Source organism: Lipotes vexillifer, unplaced genomic scaffold (assembly GCF_000442215.2).
Source record: "Lipotes vexillifer unplaced genomic scaffold, Lipotes_vexillifer_v1.1 scaffold112, whole genome shotgun sequence".
Lineage (NCBI taxonomy): Eukaryota > Metazoa > Chordata > Mammalia > Artiodactyla > Lipotidae > Lipotes > Lipotes vexillifer.
The window spans coordinates 55,302-76,351 of record NW_006776285.1 but is presented as its reverse complement, the minus strand read 5'-3'; the positions used below and the strand labels follow the sequence as shown (position 1 = coordinate 76,351).

General features: G+C 34.9%; 1 protein-coding gene across 2 annotated transcripts in view; it reads right to left on the bottom strand.

Moving 5' to 3' along the window:
• Window positions 1-21,050, bottom strand: part of VTA1 (vesicle trafficking 1) — a 65,827-nt gene that overhangs the window by 38,761 nt on the left and 6,016 nt on the right. The window contains exons 2-4 of one of the 2 annotated variants that reach the window (XM_007450304.1): window positions 8,921-9,015; window positions 6,233-6,360; window positions 5,529-5,604 (exon numbers count right to left, since the gene is read on the bottom strand). In XM_007450304.1, the coding sequence (XP_007450366.1) occupies window positions 5,529-5,604; window positions 6,233-6,360; window positions 8,921-9,015 (299 nt within the window). The remainder of the gene's footprint in view (window positions 1-5,528; window positions 5,605-6,232; window positions 6,361-8,920; window positions 9,016-21,050) is intronic. The other variant, XM_007450305.1, reaches the window with a different exon arrangement.

The following is a 21,050-nucleotide window of genomic DNA, read 5'->3' as shown; positions in this document are numbered from 1 at the left end:
AAAAAAAAAAAAAAAAAAAAAAAGAATCTGCCTGCCAATGAAGGAGACACAGGTTCCATCCCTGGTCTGGGAAGATCCCACATGGCGTGGAGCAACTAAGTCCGTGTGCCACAACTACTGAGCCTGCGCCCTAGAGCATGTGCACCGCAACTACTGAGCCCATGCGCCGCAACTACTGAAGCCTGCGTGCCTAGAGCCCATGTTCCACAACAAGAGAAGCCAATGCAATGAGAAGCCCACGCGCACCAATGACGAGTAGCCCCCGCTCGCCGCAACTACAGAAAGCCTGTGTGCAGCAACAAAGACCCAACGCAGCCAAAAAAATAATTTAAAAAAACCAAAAATCTTAAGTCAACACATTTATAGTGTAACATTCAAAAAGTTAAGATCCTAAATGAGTTTAGAGAATGGAGAAATGCATATAAGGGCTAGAATAATGGAGCTACGACTCGAAGAGAAGATGAGACTTAGACAAAGCAGGCTAAAAAACCAACGTTTACAACGGTGAAAGCTGAGCGCGGGAGGTAAGCAGAATGGTCTGACAAACACACAATGGGACTGGTAAGGAGTAGCATAGGAAGGAGTCTGGACTTGCAATGCCAGGAAAGGAAAAGTCCCTGTTAGGTTCTTCAATAAAACAATGACAGAGGAGAAAAGGTTCCAGGGTAAAAGAGCCTAAAATAGGAAAATTAATCAGGTAAACTGCAGTAGTGTAGCTTGTGAACCAATGACCTTTAAAAAAAAAGGCTGGAATATTAAATAAAAGGAATTTAATTAGAAGACTCAACATCTTTACGTACAAATGCCATAAGAAGGCCCCAGATGTTCGTCTTGCTCCCTCCCTACATTGACAACCCCTACATTGCCATGTCATGTTTCTTCTCCTTCCTTCCTACTAGAAATTAGTTCTTTGCTGTCATAATTTCTGGTGGCTCTACTTTTCATTATCATTTATATAACTTAAATGGGTAATTTTCCATCCCTCCTTTTGGAGCTTCTAATCTAAAACTATTTTTGCTTCTCTCCTTTTCTTTTTTTGTCTGCTTTTTCATCTTTGCGTTTTATTCTCTTTTTCCTATCTCTTCTTGCATGCTTGGAACATATAATCATAGACTGGTAGAGCTGCAAAGGGCCTCAGAGATCTGCTTGACCAGGCTTCCCATTTTACAGAAGAAAAACCAAGTCCTGAGAGGTAAAATGACCTCTTGGTTTGGAGTTTAGGCTTGGCTCTGACAACCACTGTTGCTATTTTTTAAAATAAATTTTCAGAACTGACAGGAAAAAACCATACCATTTTTTAAACTTTAAAAAATATAATTAAAAAAACCCCATTATCTTGATTATAAAGATGATAAAATTAAAATATAATTTTAAAATGCACAAATAAAAACTACATGATAATTATAATGCCTTTCCCTTCCTCATTTTCTGTTATTGGAGACTTTAATGTTTCTCAAACAGCATTCTTTGAGAAGCAAGGGAAACAACTCTCTTTGAAGAAAGTTCCAGCTTTATTAAAAAGCTATGGGATATTATGCAGGTAATAACACCACCACATTTCCTTTATAAATGAACAAATAAGAAACAGCAATTCCTGAAATATACCTACAGGAGTATATATTAAAAACAAAATCTGCCTACCTGAAATCCTTAAACTTATTCTTTTCCCACCTTTCTGTTTCCTGTCTTTGTCTCTGCTAGTGTTTTCAAAGTATAGGATGAAACTAAAGTGAAAGTGGAAAGGGGGGAATGAGTTACAATGCTTTGAGTAACCAGTTATACTCAGCTTTTAAAACATATCATATTTTTAATAGTTATTGTGAAATAAGAAATGTTCTGCTAGTTTGTGTCTTATTTTAGGCATAGAGTGCTTAAATCACAAGTAAATAAATACAAGCCTTAGATTTCCTCAGACAACAATAAGGACCTACCAGAGAGGGTTGATGCCGATGATGCTCTGCTTATCTGTTTTGGTAGGAGCTGCGAAAGTCACAGCTAGAGTGTATTCCTCCCTATTCCACTCAAGTGGAGCATTATTTAAAGTTATGACATTTTAAATCATTATTTTGAAAAACCTGTATCTCAGTGATAATGATGAATATGCCACTTCTAGAAATGGAAAATGATGGAACAAAAACCAACATTAAAAGTAAGGGAAAATAGAATTTGAAACTAGGCTGATCAAACTGGCTGGCTGGGGGATTATGTTATTGGTGTATGAATAGTCTTGCCAGTATTTCACTTTCCTTGTCGGCTGCCTTTATTTAGTCAACCTTAGTTCATGGCCAAAAACCAGTTCACTAGTCATATAAGGATAAGATCACTGTATAATAATGGATATGAGAAATGTCAGTACTGTATGCCAAACAAATTAAAACTTTTTTTTTTCTTTTTTGCGGTACGCGGGCCTCTCACTGTTGTGGCCTCTCCCGTTGCGGAGCACAGGCTCCGGACGCGCAGGCTCAGCGGCCATGGCTCACGGGCTCAGCCACTCTGCGGCTTGTGGGATCTTCCCGGACCGGGGCACGAACCCGTGTCCCCTGCATCGGTAGGCGGACTCTCAACCATTGTGCCACCAGGGAAGCCCATAACTTTTGATATATACAACTTTCACTGGATGTATAAACTTTGCATGTTATAACAAGCATATGTAAGTTAGTGAAGAACACCCACATATAATTACACACTAAATGTGTGTACATACATTTTCTAATTTAAAATGCAGGATTTACATAAAGGCCCAAAGAATAAACCTCAGCCCAATCAAATAATTATAGGGACGTCCTTTCCATGCTGGCCTTACAATGCCTAATTTCTTTTTTCCATACCATTTCAGACCCCTCCTGCTCTCTGGATCCTTTAACCACCAACACAGATGCTATTTCCTACTTTAATGCCAATGCAAGGCAGAAAAACTTAGGTAGCAGGTTGGGTGGTTAGACAGGGAAAGAAAAGAGTGTAAATATTTTGGAAAAATGTCCCTTTCACTCTTGGGCTACATGTAGTCTTTAGTATCTAAGCCTCTCTCCCCCAACTCCTTTTGAAGCCCTCTCATTTGCCCCATTAAGAGTCCTTGCCTTAGCTACTATATTCAAATAACTAAGAAAGCTGTTCTTTGTTAAGGATGCCTATATGTAAACTTAGATTTTTTTTTCCTTCTGAAATGCAGATGAATTACACGCTAATTATGTGTGGAGGTATTTATGTGTCCCTTAAGTAAAACAAAAACAAAAACAAAACAAAACCTACATTACTCACTTAAGACTTCTGGACATTTTGTTCTTTTTCCTGTATCTATTACTTTACCTTTTATCTGGGTTCCCCACTGTTAGCAGTTATAACTTCAAAGAACTGTGTGCTTGCTTCTGAGATACGTGGGCAAAAGCAGCTCCTCTAAGTAAGAAGTAGGAGAGGCAAGAAAAGCCATCTCAGAAGTATCTGGCAAACTGATCTGTTACTGTGCTTTATCATGACCTTCTCTCCTGATATCTTACATTTCTATCCACTTCTCTAATTGTGTTTCTTTCTTCACTTCTTCCTCTAGCCTTTTAAATACAGGTGTTTATCAGGATGTTTACCTGACCATCTTCTCTCTCTTTCAAAACTATCTTCTTACCTGAGGGTTTGTCTAATCTCCTAACTTGAATTTTCATCTGTATTTTGCATATTTCTTGTCTTTTTATTTCCAAGAGTCTTGTGGTGATTTATTTTTGTATGCTATACCTGCACCTCACACTTTAAAATTTAAGTCTAAACATATTATTTTCCCTCAGGTCAACGACAACCCACTTTGTACGAAGTTCCACAGTAATCACTAACTAGTTCTTTTGCCAAATGACTTGTAGTTCTTTCCTACCCCAGTTCATTCTATAGAGTCTTATCATACCAAGCACCCCAAAGTATAATTCTTTATTCAATAAATATAATAAATATAAATCCCCTAATTGAAGACGCCAGGCCTTTCATCATCTGTCTGATCTGGCTTATGACTTACTTTTCTAATCTGGTCTCATTACTCTCCTTCAGCCACCTGGTACTTGCCAGAACCCTACTACCTATCTACAGCTTTCCATAACGTCATGCTTAAATCACCTCTATGTCCTCTGTATGCCCTGTTTAGTATAAAGCCCCATACTAGTAAAACAGGAAAAAAATCCAGATCAGTAGGAACAGGAGACAGGAGTAGAAAGGGAGCTAAACAGTGGATCCACAGGGCCTCTAAAATGCAAAAAAGTGAGAAGCATTTGTGGTTTTCACACTTCAGGCCTCAGTTTTCTCTTATGTTTCTCTATTTCAAGAAAAGTTAACAGCAGTGGCTCTCAATGGGCATTGATTGCCCCATACCCTCGCGGGTGTTTGGAAATATCTGTTGGTGGTTTCTAGTCATCTGACTGGAGAATGCTGTGTGGGCAAGAGACAGGATGCTTGATGTTTTGAAAGAAAAGGGACAGTCACACACAATAAAAAGTGTCCCTCATTCGGCACAACTTTGACATGTCCTGCACATCTCTGCCAACTCAAAAACTCAGCTTATGATCATCAGGTCTCGAGCTTAACTACATTTTACATATAAACAAAGCATTTATTGCATAGTTTTGATGTACTGTTTTACGAACATGTAAAATATCTCATAGACAGATTGTACTTTGTTTTGTTTGGAATGATACACTGAGCTGCTCACCATTTTGAAAAAATCATTTCATAGAAAGCAATGTTCTTCATAGATCTCAAATCACTAATATGACACGCCTCTATCAGTCTCATTTGTAATTCTCTTTTCTCCTCCCTTCCTCCCTCCCTCCTTCCCTCCCTCCCTTCCTTCCTCTCTCTCTCTCTTTTGTTCTCTTTCTAGATTAATATCTCCCCTCTCAGAAAACAAAATTTCCACGTCAATGGTAAAGCCTGCTAGAGTGAAAACAACACTGAACTCACAGCAACAAGTTTGTCACTTAGCCTCAGTCTGCTCATATATAAAATGAATATGTGCTCTACTTATCTTAGAGTGGTTATAAGAAACAAACTGATAAAATGGATAGGAAGTATCTTGTAAAGTATCAAGTCCTATATGTATTTTACAATAGAGACAAATCTTTAACAATAATATTTCTGGCTAGAAACAAAATAGGAAAAAAACAGTACTAAAAAGTCTCTGCCTCCAGTAATGTTTACCAAATAACAGTACAGAAATTTAACAGCATCCAGGATCAGTAATATTTAAACACTTAATAAAATCAAACTCTGAACCTGGGGTTCAGAGACCAATACAGTAGCTATGTACTCACTAAAGTATAAAATACATGCTGGACTTAAAGAACTTACTACAAAAAATAACATTTATCGTTAAAAATAATTCCATCTTTTGTTTTCACTTTTTAAAATGTGGCTAGTAGACAATTTAAAATTACACATTTTGCTTATACTACATTTCTGATGGACATGCTGCTGTAAATAAACAATGCAATAATAAAACTAATAAAATCAACAAAACTGATCTCCAGCTAATAAGACAATAAAGAATGTACACTCACTTCATCAGTGAGTTCTCCAAACACTGTTATGACATCTATTAAAAGACTTGCAGTATAGAAGGACTTGATCATGTTTCTGGAAGAGAAAAGACAAGTTCATATAATTCAAATGAAAAATGTAAGAATTAGTCTTGTAGCTACAAGACAAAAACTTCGAATGTTTATAAAAGCACTCTGAAATTAATGTTTTAAATAAAATCAGATTTCAAGAACATAATGGAGCTCCTTCTGTAATCTGTTATTAGGAGCAAGTTACAACACATATAACAGGTGAATATGCTACAAGGTTTCATAGTATGTGTTTGATTTTAGAAAATGTAATGACAGTACTATCTGAATCCATATCAAGCCATGTGTATTTCTTTGTATTTAAGTCTTATTATAATAATGACAAATCAGTTGAATCGGTAGGGGTGGGAATTTTTAAAATCAGTAGCTGTTTTTGGCTAAAATCAACACAGATCTTACTAAATGGCTAGTTAGGGTATATTTACTAAGAAAATGAATCTGCCCTGGGTACTCTTCGTTTAGCCATTTTCTCTAAGAAGCCAGGATCACTCTTGTAACCCAAACTCATTCTGAGATTCAAAAAAAAAATCTAAATCGTTAACCAGGTAGTCTGAGAGTAGTCAAGAGAAAATTGGATAAATTCTGGTTATACAGTAACTAAACTTATAATTTTAATTTTATCTATCTTTACTTACTTGTGAAATCGCCCAGCACGATCTTCATTATCTGCATACAAAAACATTTTCAAAGCATAATTCTCCAAATGGGCAGAACCAACTATTTCTTGAGTAACAGCTTCATTATCACCCAACTGTTTCTTAAGCTAAAATAAAATGAGATACAGAACTTATGATTCTGGGCTCACAGAAGTATATACTTAAGTATAAGAATTCCCAATAATCAAATCCAACGTTCACAAAATTTTGAAGAAAGACACTCATGATAACGTGAAAGTATAATTTAGCTCTAAATATCAAAATAATCAAGAATAAAAAACATCCAACTATGTAAAGTATCAGACAAATATTTCAAATGTACTAACAAGTATCCTAAAAATGGGATTAAGAAATTCTTTCCTAACCATACATAATTTAAATCTTTAATTTATTCCTATTTCAATTTCTTCTATCAAATATAGAAAAATACAATGAGAAGGATCATTATATCCTAAAAAAGTATCTCTCAGAGCACATTGCATTAGAGATCTAATTCTAAGTAAGGTATAAGAAAACAAATTTAGAATAGGATTACGGAAGTTTTAAAAATTTAGACAAATATATACCTCAAATCAACACAATTTACAACCATGTAAATTTCCAGTCAGTACATCCCTTTCCTACACATACAATAATTTAAAGTATTTTAAAAACAACAAACTAAATTCCTACATTTTACTCAGACTGTCATACTGGAGTAAAATGACCTCCTGGAATATTAGATCTGAGTACCACACTACTGTTTAAAAATTGCTTTTTTCAAAGAACACTATAAAATAACAAATTAAATTTAGAAAAAGCAAGAGGATTTTTCATAAAATCAGCAAAGTACATATTCTCATAATTAAGGCCCAGAAGAGTTTGAATACTGGAATTTAAGGACATCTGGGCATGCTTATCCTGAACAAAAACAGAAAAAAAGTCCCACATATAACACCGGTTTACTGTATCCACACTGTGAAATGATTTAATTGTAGAGGCAATTTATTTCTAGAAAATTTTAGTGGGAGCATGTCATTTCATCTCACCTTCAGCAAAAAATATCTGGCAGCAAAGACATAATATACTTGAAGTGTTCCAATTATAAATATAAACATTACAGCACAAGCAGATATGTTCTCACCATGGAATGAACTTGTTATTTAATGTAGATAATAATAAATTCCTGGTAAGTCTCTTTATAAATGTGATTTTACATTTTGCATATTATAAAGAACTGTTTGAGTTTTGTCTTATCCATAAGCTATTGTTATTTTAGCTATTATTGTTAAGCTGTAAAATTAATAAAGAGATATATTCTATATAAAATGTCTGTAAGAGACGGTATTGTACAAATGTATTGCTACAAGTCAGACACATTCTTCCTCCCACTTCCTAACCCCACCCTCCAAAAGAAGAGTACTCAAATTCTTCCTGCATCCACAGAAGCAGTATAAGAAGTAGAAGGCCAGACAGGCTCCAAGGGCAGCTGAGTTGTCATCAGTGGTGCCACCAGGCTACCTTGGATGGTTAATAGTAGCAGATGACAGGATTCTGGGTCAGAAGGCCAGGCACGCATACAAAGTTAGAGAGAACACTATTGCCCATGGCTGCTTAATACAAGTAGGCTTTGATCTGAGTAACTTTCAACATTTAAAAAAAGTTCTGGGCTGACTGGTATAAGTGTATTGATTTTTAATATGTCTGAATTTTGTTTCTCTAAACAAAATAATGCAACTGATCAAATAAATATTTAGGTTTCTAATTCTCTTGAGCAGGTCACATAACTAAATAAGCAAATAAAAAGTAAGCCACAGCTATGAATATAACTGCCTTGGAGGAGATGCATTAATGAGAAGTAAACCTTGACACTGTTAAAAAAGAAAATGAAATGGCTGGGCATGGGAGGCACAGGGTGGAGCCCTGCTTACTAAGTAAGGTTACTATGGTTTAATAATGCCTTCCTGATGCACTGACACCCAATCAAATCCTTCAATTTTCCCTGGATTCGTGCTTCTACATAACCTGTGAAGTTCTATCACAGTTCAAGATGACTTATTGGTCACCTACCACATTTCTGCTAGCACAGGAAAATGCCTAGACCAAAAGAGTACCTTGTTAGGGGACCAAGAGTAGGAGGAAGAAACAATAGGCAACTTCCTTCATGGTCCTTTTCACTAAATAAATAGCCCGTTTCTTTTTTTTTTTTTTTTTTTTTTTTTTTGCCCGTGCCTCACAGCATGTGGGATCGCAGTTCCCCAACCAGGGATCGAACACGCACCCCCTGCAGTGCAAGTGCGAAGTCTTAACCACTGGAACACCAAGGAAGTCCCCGATTTCATTATTACAAGAGCCATTTAAGAATTCCCAAATCAATCATCGGTGTGACTGCATGAAGGAAGGTTAGAAAGGGTTTGTCACTTACGAAAGAATGACTCAAAGGTCATCTACAATAACCTGGAACAAGACATAATGTATATGTAAAGATATTGAAACCGACTTATACCTACTTACAACTCCCTGAGCAGTATGATGTAAATGAAAAAAAAAATGTGTCTCATTTTTCTTCAGCTATGACATTGCTGATCGCTGCCAACAGGAAGAACTAAAATAACCACACACACACAAATGAAATAAAACGGCATTTTAAACATTAATCAGAAAATAAATTTTCAGTGTTCAACTTACAGCTTCTAACTGATCCATTAGCTTTGATAAAAATTTACGACATTCAGGAGTTTTACTATCAATCTTCATTCCCGTTTGCATCGCATACAAACGACCTACAAAGAAAAATACGATTTGAACAATTTCCAGGACTGAATGTTTAAAATATGTTTTGTCTAGTTAATAATTCAAATTTTAAGTGAATTTAGAAATAAAATAAAACTTTGATTTACTATGGCTCTTATCCACAAATATAAAGAACACAAAAATATTATCCAAAGAATGCAAGATGAATGATGATGATAAGTTTTTATGAAGTAAGGCCTTCTCTTTTGGCATTATGTTTAAAAAATAAAAGGACTAGGTCCTAAGCTGTCAAAGGGACCTGCAATTTAATAGGTAAGTGAGGGCATTCAGAAAAACAACCAAGTGTACAAGAGCACTTGCCAAGTAAGAGCACTTGCCAATTACTTGATAAGTAATACTGATAAAATACACAATATGGGCTGGGACAATGGGAAATGCCACTCGAGCTGAAGCTAACAGGGAGAATTTTTTTGGTGATTTTTATATATACAAATAAAAATAAGTATACCATCTCTTTAAAAAAATAGAAATATCAGAGATAAGGCTGAAGCTAAATACCTTTCTGCTACCACAATCCTAAATAGCTTTCCCAGTGATAAGAGCTGTAAAGTTTGGCAGTAATTGTTGTTACCACTGGTATGTACACATACTGCCTATAATTTACCTCTTACATTCAACAATATGCTCAGGAGATCTGCGGAGCACTACAGTGCTCCACACTATGGCCACAACAAACTAAAGCACATTTGGGTAGTTCTCAGATTTTCATCATTACAAACCATGTTGCGCTACCAGACCTTCTTGAGCACACATTCAAGAGTTCCCTGAGGGAGATACCAAGAATGAGAATTGCTGGCTCATAGTATATGTAGTACCTTTCTCACTTTAAGAGCTACTCTTAAAACTGTCTTCCAAAACGAATTACCACTATGCAGTTATATCTATAACACATCCAAGCACCCATTTTTCCTAAACTCACAAAAAATTGATATTAAATTAAAAATTGATATTAAACTTATCAATCTCAGAACTGTGTTATCTCACTGTTTGATTTTGCATTTTCACTATTCAAAGGTATTAGAGATTTACTGGATAGCTCTATATCCTCCTTTATGAATTAGCAATAGCTATCAAAATAAAAGGAAAAAATCTGCCAAATTTTCTGTTGGGTTGTTTGCTTTTTAACAAATTGCCGTGTGGCGGTTCTTTATACAGTAGAAAGGAGGAAGATCATGTTTCCCCCACCAAATGGAATCTTGTGAACACTACCCCCCTTCCCTGCTTTATTTTCTCCTCAGCAGGTAATCATCTTCAATTTTTTTATCCTCTGACTCTACTACAACTCCAACTTAAGCTCCATGAAAATGGTGATTATAGTCTACTCGGTTTGATGTATCCCTGGCATCTGGGATAGTGCCTGGCCTTCGATAAACATTTTCTGACTAGATAAATACATGAATGAAAGAATAGCGCATTCTGCCCCACTGATTTAAATGCCACTTTTATCATTCATTAGCATATATTAAGTTTTCATGGGATAAAAGGGCCTAATTCTTTATATTGTCTATCTTGCTTTGTTATTTGTTAGTCTACTGGTCTATCATTGCTTTATTTACTGCAGCTTTAGAACATGGCTTGGTATGTTAGCTACTCTCAGGATTTCCAATTCAATTATGTCAACCCAATCATATCTTCTTTAAAGATGTATTAATATACAAACAATACAGTTATATATTCTGCATTTATTTTTAATTTCAATAGCTGTATCTGAGGGAACTACTTTTGAAGGCTTAGGCTTTTAGAGCTATCTCATGTTATAGAGCTTTAAGCTTAATTAATTAACGCATTTATTTCTATATCAAATTTAAGGGTTTGATCCATCTAGGTATTAATGAGAGGAAAAAAATGGAGTTCTAAAAGTACTGTATAGATTTACACTGACTTACAGTAAGTGTAAAAAGCATGATGCTTTCATTTTCACTGCACAGTAACCAGCACTGGATATCACTGTGACAAAAAAAAAATTCTGAGAAGCAAAAAAAGCACTTATTATCCATTGCTTTAATCACAAGTGTGACTAAATTTTGCCTTTTTCTCTTTCTTTTAACCAGTCATATTTAACAACATGTCCAGGTGGTTTACCCATTTGAGTACCAGGTTCTAATCACCTCTCCCCACTCCACACCTTTTAAAGCATGGATGAACACCCTCTCCTCTTCAAACCAGTCATATCTCTTGAGCTGTTCAAGCTCTGTACCTGTTTTAGTCAGCTTTTGTTGTTATAATTGTGACTTGAACTCCCCAACACCTCCTCTCTGTGAATTGTTCTGGTCTTTCAGCATTTTTGTTGCATTTTTTTTTTTTAATTAAAAGTGCAGCACATGAGCTCTTTGGAAAATAAACATATTGGCTGCAAATATTGTGCCATCTTCCAATTTTTGAATATTGTTTTAAAACACAGAAGCTTAAAATATTTATGTACCCAAAGCGATTTTCCCCCCAATCAATTCTAAGCTTGGAAAGCTCTTTTATCTCTAAGAAACTGGATATTCAGTTATGATTTTTCCAGTTAAATTCCTTTTTGAATTTAACTTTTAATAACATGCCTCCACCTCAGTTACTGGCATCTGTCTCAAATACACTCAATAAATAATCCTTTCTTTCTCTAATGATTTGTGGTTCCTTAATATGTTTTTGCTTTTTATATGTCTTGGCTATTTGATTTCACTGAGATCACAGATTAAATGTCATCTCACATGATAATACCTAGAACTGATAATATGCTTTTTCTTCCTCCAAATTTAATCTTACTATGTCTTACAGTATTACAATTTTTTTTCTGAAGAATTTTAAGTGTTCTTGCTCTTATTTTTAAGGGGAAGGCTTTTAGTTGAGTGTAGGGATCAATTCTGTGCTAGGTTGCTCCTATTTCCCCTAATAGTCCCCACCCTAAGCTATACTGAGGCTGCAGCCTTTGAGACCTACAAGATCCCAGGGATTGGCAGGAGTGTGGGGAAGAAGATATCAGCATTTCTATTGATACATCTATCTCATTCTTTATAAGTTCCTATTTTTACATATCTTTTATAACACATAGTATTTTTATAATACATATATTAGTACATCAATACAGAAAAGTTATTTATAAATAATTATATAATATTGGAGATTTGTGTTTAATTATTTTTAACTCGTGGGTAGATGGGCAAAAGGTTAAGAATCACTGCTCACTGCATCCTTACTCTTCTCAACTGTAAACTGTATTTTCTCCACACAGCCCTGTTCCTTCTACCATATTCCCTGGAACTACTGTTTCAGGATCAGCAAAATCCCCTATCTCTCCTCAGATTCCTTCTTCCTCTTTGTCTTAATTAAAACCTGAATGTCACTTGAAGAAATAATTTTATTTGCAGTCCTCTCAAGTAATGAGTTTTAATTCTCTTACATTCCTTCTAGTGTGTTAAGAGAATTGAAAAAGAGAATTGGCAGGTATGATTGGTTTTCTCTTTGCATCCCACTATTACACTATTCTCTCAATGTTTTCTAAATACGCTGGTCTAGGGCTCATCCACTCTCTTCCATTGGATTGTTATGCTTGTAATTGCCCATGGACCTCAGGGTCTTTCCTTGTCTTTCCACCATCTTGAAAATTTCGCTGTTCACATGGATAATCAATACTTCTGGCAAAGACTGCTAGCTGTCTACCTGCATCCTTTCTCCCCGTGTTCTTTACAAACTAGATCCCTACACATTATTAGGGAGTTGTAATGTAGCTAGCCAAAACAGTATATTTCCCAGTATTCCTCAAAGTAAAATATGGCCATGTTATTACCTAAGACAAATATCATATAACCAGAAATTGTTGGGAGAGACTTCTGGACCTTAAAAGGGGGAATGACAGCAGGGGAAAGACCTTTCTAACTCCTTCCCCTTTCTCCTCCCGCTGCCAAGAATAGAAATGGGATGACTGAAACTCTAGCAGATATCTTGGACCACAAGGCGACCTTGGTAATCGTGCTAGTTTGTAGACTTGAAATTAGAAAGAGCTTGAGTCCCTGATGACTTCATGGAATTGGCACACTGGCACTGGGTACTGCCAACATCAGACTTTCCTTTAAATGAGGGAATAAATCCTTATTTTACTTAGCAATTGTAATTCTGAATTTTCTGTGATGAAAAAGCAAATCTATTTCTTATGCATACAGTGCTGTGTTCTCAATTCTTATCAACAATGATCTCCAATAACTGTATATACTCTCCTTTACATGGCAGTCACCCCATAACTAAATTACCATCTCAAACTGCTGTAGTGTCAATATCAGTATATCAAGCACTCACTCTAAGCATGATTCCTTTTCTTCCAATTTTAAACTCCGCTTGTTACAACAGGCTTCCAGTTCACTGGTGTTGCCCTACTTCTTCATTACAACCAGTCTTTTCTCCTTTAACTTCCCTCTGCAACCAGCTTTGATTTTATGATAGATTTTTCTTGAACTTTATTGTCCTATCTCCTATCCCTGAATCTTTCTATTACATTCCTCTGGCAAAAGCACACTCATATATAAGCCCAACTATCCTCTCTCCCTATGCCTACATACTAGCAACAGAGACCACTGGCAGATCAGCATCACTATAAATACCATAATTATCAACCTCAAATGAGCTTAATACCTTTTTTTATAATTGAATATTTCAGTATTATTTCCATCACTATAAACTGAGCACAAGCTACATTTGTTTAAACATCCATATTTTTATGGTGTGCCAACATTTTGCATCCTATGTGAAACATTTCGTTTGAAAATATTAAAGTTCTCTATTTTGTTTACCATCTTCTCTCCTGTTTTCTCCATTCTCTGAAGACATTTTATATTAATTGTGTAAGACGGATTTCCTTATCTTCCCAACCTCTCAAATGACTTTTTCAAACATCTTTCAAAAAAAACCTCACCCAAACACACACACAGAAAATTTAGTAGACATTAATTACTCGCTATCTATATATATATTAGTCAACACAATAACACAATTATGTGAGGAAATACAGTACTGACAGTTTCATTTCCCTAGGAGGTCTTTCTCCTTACTTTATCAAAGTAGTGAACAATATATGAATCCTACCATCTATGGAGTGTAGTTAGCTACCTAGTGGACCAACTTTGGGCATAAATGGCTAGCCAGCATAGGTAAGAGCCCATTAAGCAAACATGCATAAAATTAATCAGCACTTTCTTGCTACCAAGCGATGAAGATTATCTGTATCTCCTTTGAAGCAAAAATCAAATTATTCCCAATTCACTATCACCACAACCATCATCAATCTCCCTCACAACACAAATATAAACAAATGTCAGCTTCTTGTTCTTTAAAAGTTAACCTTAATATAAATGGCTAATACTCAAAATATAGTTTAATGACAATATAGTTTAATGGTTTCACTTACATGCATTTTTTTCTTGGCTTACATGCATATTCAGTCTTTGCAATTACAAGGACATTATTATAAAGCAACACCTTTAATTGAAGGACTGGAAAGAATCACCTCAGACCCGGAAAGATTTAGGATAAAAGTTGGCCTTTTACATTTTTGAATATCTTACATGGTTTACAATTCTTAAGTTGTATCACAAGATACACTTTCTAATATTAATAAAAGTGAAAAGACATTAAATCTACTTATGAAAATTAACAAATACACCAAAAGATCTTTTTCATAATGGATGGAAAAAAGCATCACTTTCATATAGAACTCTGTTCAGGACAAGTAATTCATTGTAGCAGCAGCAGTACGATGAAAAATTAATGTCTAACATGGAAAGTTGCCTACTGAAACAGAATAAATATGTAGCTAGAATCATGTATAAGAAAATATATTTGATTTATTTCATCAAGGAAATGTTTACTTTTATGAATAAATATTATTTGAAGATGAGTAATGAGGCATATTTGCAAAAGGATTAAATACTTTCCAACCTAACTTTAATGTGAAACATTTACGAGACAAACATTTACTAATCCTGAAGGTATGAACATTAAATCTAAACATTAACATTCTAACACACCCTTGCTTATACATGAGAAATCTAAAAATATGAAATGCATGATATAAACACACAAAAGGTATATAAAAGCAATTGTGAAGAGTTATGAGTTAACAGGTTAAATTAATGTAGCACTCAAATAGGAATCATTATGCTATACACTGATGTATAAAGGCAAATTTTATTCCAATAAATAGAACTAAATATATTACTCTATTCATAAGTATATTATAAATCCCTGCTTTGTGAAAGCAGGGATTTTATTATCTTTTGTGAATGGACTTCCAAATCAAAGAATAAAAACAAAGTATGAATGAATATATATTAATAAAGGGTATTTACTTCACTCATTCCTTCTTAAACAAATTTTTTAGAGCTTCTGTCATAATACAGTAGCTTTAAGAAAAAGTTAGCTATTTCTGAATTCCTACTAAAAGACCATGCTGGTACTTAGTGAACACTAAGTGATGATTTGATTACTAAAATGAGAACACAGATTCTAATTCTGACCACATGGAGTAGTGAGATTTGCTATCCCACTGTAAACAACCAAAAAACTAGACAAAATATACAAAACAAGTTTTCAGACAATGGAAACAAACATGGTAAGACCAAGACATCTGAAGAAAGGAAACATATGAGGTGACACCAATATCAGCCTAACATTCTGCCTGGAGGTACATCCCAGTCTAAGGAGTAGGAGGGGAGTCCAAAGCAGAGCACAGTCCTCTAGCTGAGTTGAGAAAACAGACTGGAGTTCAAGGAGACTGAGGCAGCTGTAAGTTGAGGGGCAGAGCTCTGAAGAGGATGAAGCTATGAAGAAAAGAAATCCAGAAATCTGTATAGGGGTAAACTTGAGGCTCAGGAGAACCCTACCATAGTGCATGTGAAGGAGAAAACTCCACAAGGCCAAAGAATGAGCAGAAGCTGTGAGCTGGACTGTCCCCAGAGCACACTCAGGGCTGGGATGTATTCAAGTTCCAACCAGAAGGAGTGGAGAGCCCCAGATGCTTACCCAGGATATTCAGTAGAGACTCCCAAAGGGATATGCTTTAGTGATAGGGTTAACCTGTCCCTAAAGCAAAGGCTACTTCAGACCTGCTCCCCAAAGCTAAAAACAAACAAAATAAAGCACAAAAGAATCTAACTGAAGAGCAATTAACTTAATTGTTGGTCACATTAAATCCCTTCAAGAACAGACATTCAGGAACTTAAAATTCACTCTGCCCTGCAACCAATCAAGAATGACTAATGATGGCAATAGCAGAAGAATGTGAACATAAGATAAAACAATAAGATAAGATAAAACAATGACAAAATAATGGAAATAGCAGACAATGACATTAAAATACTGGGGAACTATTATAAAGTATATTTAATGGAAACCATGAATAAAATGCAGAGAGAAATAGAACATACACAAAGGAACACAAATGGACCATCCAGAGATGAAAAACACACTATCTGAAATAAAAAATTTACTGGACAGGATTAATAGTAGTTTAGACACCATAAAAGAAAAAATTAGTGAAATTCAGAACATAGCAATAGGAACTACTTAAAGCAGGGAGAAAAAGGATTGAAAAGAGAAACAAAAACAAACACAAAACCGGAGTTTCAGTGAGGTGTGGGAAAACACCAAGTGCTCTAACATACATGTAATTGGAATCCTCCCCTCCAAAGGTGGGGAGGTGTGGCAAAAACAATCAACAACTTTAAATTTTTTAACCAGCAAAAATATCTTTCAAAAATGAGAATGAAATAAAAGCTTGTTTCACAAAAGAGAAGCTGAAAGAATTGGTGGCAATCCTACAAATGAAATGATAAACTTTTCAACAGGAAAGAAAATGATACCAGATTTAACACAATCTACAGAAAGGAATGAAGAGTGCTAAAAATGGTAATTATGTGGGAATATATTAAAAATTATATTTCCTCATTTTATGAATCTTTTTAAAAAGGATGGTTAAAAAATAAAAAATATATTCTAGGGTTTATGGTATATGTATAAATAAAACACGTAACAACTACAGGCAAAGGACAGGAGAAAAGAAAGTGAAGTTCTTAACTTATATGTGAGGTGTTATATGCTAGTAGTCTGTGATAAGTTACTGTAAATGCTAGAGCAACCATTAAAAAAACTAAAACAAAGAGGAATATCTAATAAGCCCACAGTGGAGGTACAATGGACTCCAAAGTGTTTCCACAGAGAAACAACTGGGATTAAAAAACACCTAAAAACCAAAAAACCTGGACAAGCCACAGAAAAATACATGGTGAATTGAATGAAAGTGAGAATTTATCAAGCACTGAAACCTGTGCTGCTCAAGAGGATGTAAGCTTTCACTTTGAACAATCATAATTGTCATTAAAAAAAAAAAGAATCTTATCAAAGATGATTTAAACTTGCATGGGTGCCAAACATAAGAGTTCGTGCCCCAGTCTGGGAAGATCCCACATGCCGTGAAGCGGCTGGGCCCGTGAGCCATGGCCGCTGAGCCTGTGCGTCCGGAGCCTATGCTCCGCAACGGGAGAGGCCACAACAGTGACAGGCCCGTGTACCGCAAAGTGCTCTGCAACGGGAGAAGCCACAACAGTGAGAGGTCTGCGTACCCAAAAAAAAAAAAAAAAAAAGGAGTAATTATTAAAACGACTATTTTATGATATAAAATGCATGTCTGCATATATGTTTGCAAAAACAAAAAGAATGGAGTACTAATGGATAAGCCAGTAGTCCAACTTTCTGTGTGTATTTATTAACCTGTCATTGCTACAGTAAAGTATCCCGAGTCAGCTTATAATAAAAAATGATAAGTACTTAGATAAGAGGACTATGGGCTCAAATTAATTGTTACAGGTTCAGAAATCAGCAAAAAAAAAAAAAAAAAAAAGCCACTGCTTATCTTCATTGGCTTAGTTAAGCTTATCTGTCATTAAAAAAATCCAATTTCTGTGTAACAACAAAAAAATAACAGGCAACTGATTATTAGTCCTAATATCCACCATCAAGCAAAAATCCAATATTTTTCGGGCTTTAAACTAAATTAAAAATTTACACTTGTGCATCTCATAACATCTTGTATATGAAATATACCATACGTATTTACAACTTCCTGAAAACTACATTTAATTTTCCTATGATCATATAAACATGACTCTGAAAGAACACCTGTACGCTTTCACTGAATGTCTATTAACTGTACAATATCACCCCCTAGAGGAAACTTTAAAAAAACAAACTTGAAACTATGTATTTAGTTACTTAAGCAAATTTAAAAGGAAGGAATCTTTCTACTTTTAGCTTTATCCACAACACCAAACTTCACAGAATCAAAATAGTTATCATATGGTGCCCATGTTTAGTAGACTCAAGTATTTTCTGGCTTCATTAAGGAAAAAAAAAAAGAGACATACAGAGCTCAGAGATATGTTAATAACATCAAGCCTGTCCTCCATTTCTACCCTCCATTTATTAGGAATCTTCCAGATTACTGCATTGGCTCCCCCTTAGTTTTTCACCAATTTAACTAGTCCCTTTACCTTCACTCTGTAAGTGGTATTCTAATTACTACCTACTATCAACAATTTTACATATAACCATTCCTCATCTAGTATCGGTCATTCAGGTCCTGGCTCCATCACTTACTAATAAAAGGACCAGGATAACTATAAGGTTCAAATCAGATGCCCTGAAGAAAAGTATTGTTATTAATGCCAAGAGCTACATAAATGTTAGTCATCTGGCCCCTTTATTCAGTGACAGCTATAAGGCCAGAGTTCCCTGTAGGGACCATCGTTGCCTTAAAATTCAGATCAATTTAACATTTTTGGAGCACCTATTCTTTATTGTGTAAATATGTCTAGTGGCCTAGCACTACCTGGTACAGTAAATGAATAAAGAGCTCCCAGCAGGGTGCAGCCTTCTTAAGTTTACCACCTAGAAGACACAATAGGCAAATGAAAAGCAATTAGGTAAAGCCATACAAGGCATAATGAGGACACAGTGATCATGCACCTTAAAACTGGGGAGTTTAAGAGAAGGTCTCCCAGAAAAAGTGACATTCAAGCTAGTATCCAAAGGATAAAAATGAAGCGGGGATGGTAGGGAAGGGAAGAGGTACCAAGGGAGAGAGAACAATGTTGGAAAACTTGGAGACAACAGAAAGCCAGTAAGGTTCTAGAAACGGAATGAAACTCAGTTTGATTAAAACTACAAAAGATGATGCCATGTTCAAATCATACGTGGTTCCTAAAGGCACTTATATTTTTTCTGATAGTCAGATGGAGCTACCACAAGTACCTTCAAAAAAATTTTTGCTTTCAATAAAGCTTTTGTTTTTTAGTATTTATGAGACTTGCCCACTTACAGAATAGAAAACATTAAAAAAAAGACAATCAAAAGAAAACCATACATAAACCTAAAAGCCACAATTTCTTCTCCAAGTGTATGTATGTATGTACATATAAGAAAGTTCAAATCGTAGTATATATATAATTTTATATCCTGTATTTTTATATCAATTTTCTCCCATGTTTCAAAAGATGCTTTCTAATTTTTAAATGATTACATCACTTTCTGTCTAATGGATATACCATAACTTACTTAACCATTTCCACAATGATATATATTTAGGTTGTTTTGAGCTTGCCACAAATGTATAATCATTCAGAGAATTCTGCATAAAGTTCTTAATATATTAGTGATTATTTCCTAAGCACAAGCTTTTCAAAACTGTAATTACTGATCAGATAGTTTTACAATTCCATACACTCTGACAAAATGCTTTCTAAAACTATGAATCAACTCACACAGCCACATCAATGAAAATTTCACCATATACTCATTTGCACTGAGTTATAACTTTATAGTCCAAAAAAGGTATGCCATTTTAACTTACCTGAATGTTAATAACTAGTATTCTCTCCTTTAGCAGTACATACATATTCTTTGTCCATTTATCTATGGGGATCTTAGTTTTGTTTTTTTAAAAATGGATTTATATGAGTATTTTATATATCAGGGATATTGGCCCTTTGTCTCTCATCTATTGGAAATATTTTTTCCTAATACAATGTTTTTATAAATTAATTGTACTGTTTGTGTCACATACAATTCCTAAATGTTTAGTTAACTTTATCATTCTTTTATTCTGTGTTTTTTTCCACTAAGCATTTAAAGCAGAACTTTTTAGTAGCAACAGGGATTACCTGCTTTAAGTAGAAGGTAGGAAGCTATGTCAATAGCTTAGATGTAAGGTGAGGGGATGATATCAGAGAAACTAAGGAGATAAGTAAAATTTTAAACGTTTGATGACTGGCTGATTGTGACAGGTATGAGGAAAGGATGGGAAGGTTAAATTTGTAATTTTTAACTAATAAATTTGAAAATCTGACAGATATGAAAGATATTCTAGAAAACTTTAATACATCAACATTAACTCAAGTCGAATTTTTTAAATGTAAGAAATTGACAAATATAAAAAATAACTTCCCCCCAAAACATAAAGTTCTGGCTGTAACAGGGTAACATGAAGGATTCTTCTTAGGAAACTGCTCTCTATCTTCACTACGGTGATGGATACATGAACCTACACCTGACAAAACTATTTAGAACTAAAAACACACGCACACGCAAATGAATACATGGAAAACTAGGGAAGTCTGAATCAGATTAGTGGATTGTGTCAATGTCAATACTCTGGTTGTGATACTGTACTATAATTTTGCAAGATATTACCATTGGGGCACAATGGGTAAAAGGCACACAGGATCTTCTGTATTATTTCTCACAACTGTATGTGGATCTACAATTATCTCAAAATAAAAAGTTTAATGAAAAAAAATCTAATGGGATTCTTTCCAGGAATGAGGAGATGTTCCAAATATGAGTAAATTTAATAATTTGTTATTAGTTACTACATTAAAAGGTTCAGAGAAGTAAACACTAAGCATATTAGTCAAAAAGTAATTTGATCTATGGTGTTTCAACACTTATTCCTGACTTAAAAATAAAAGATCAAACA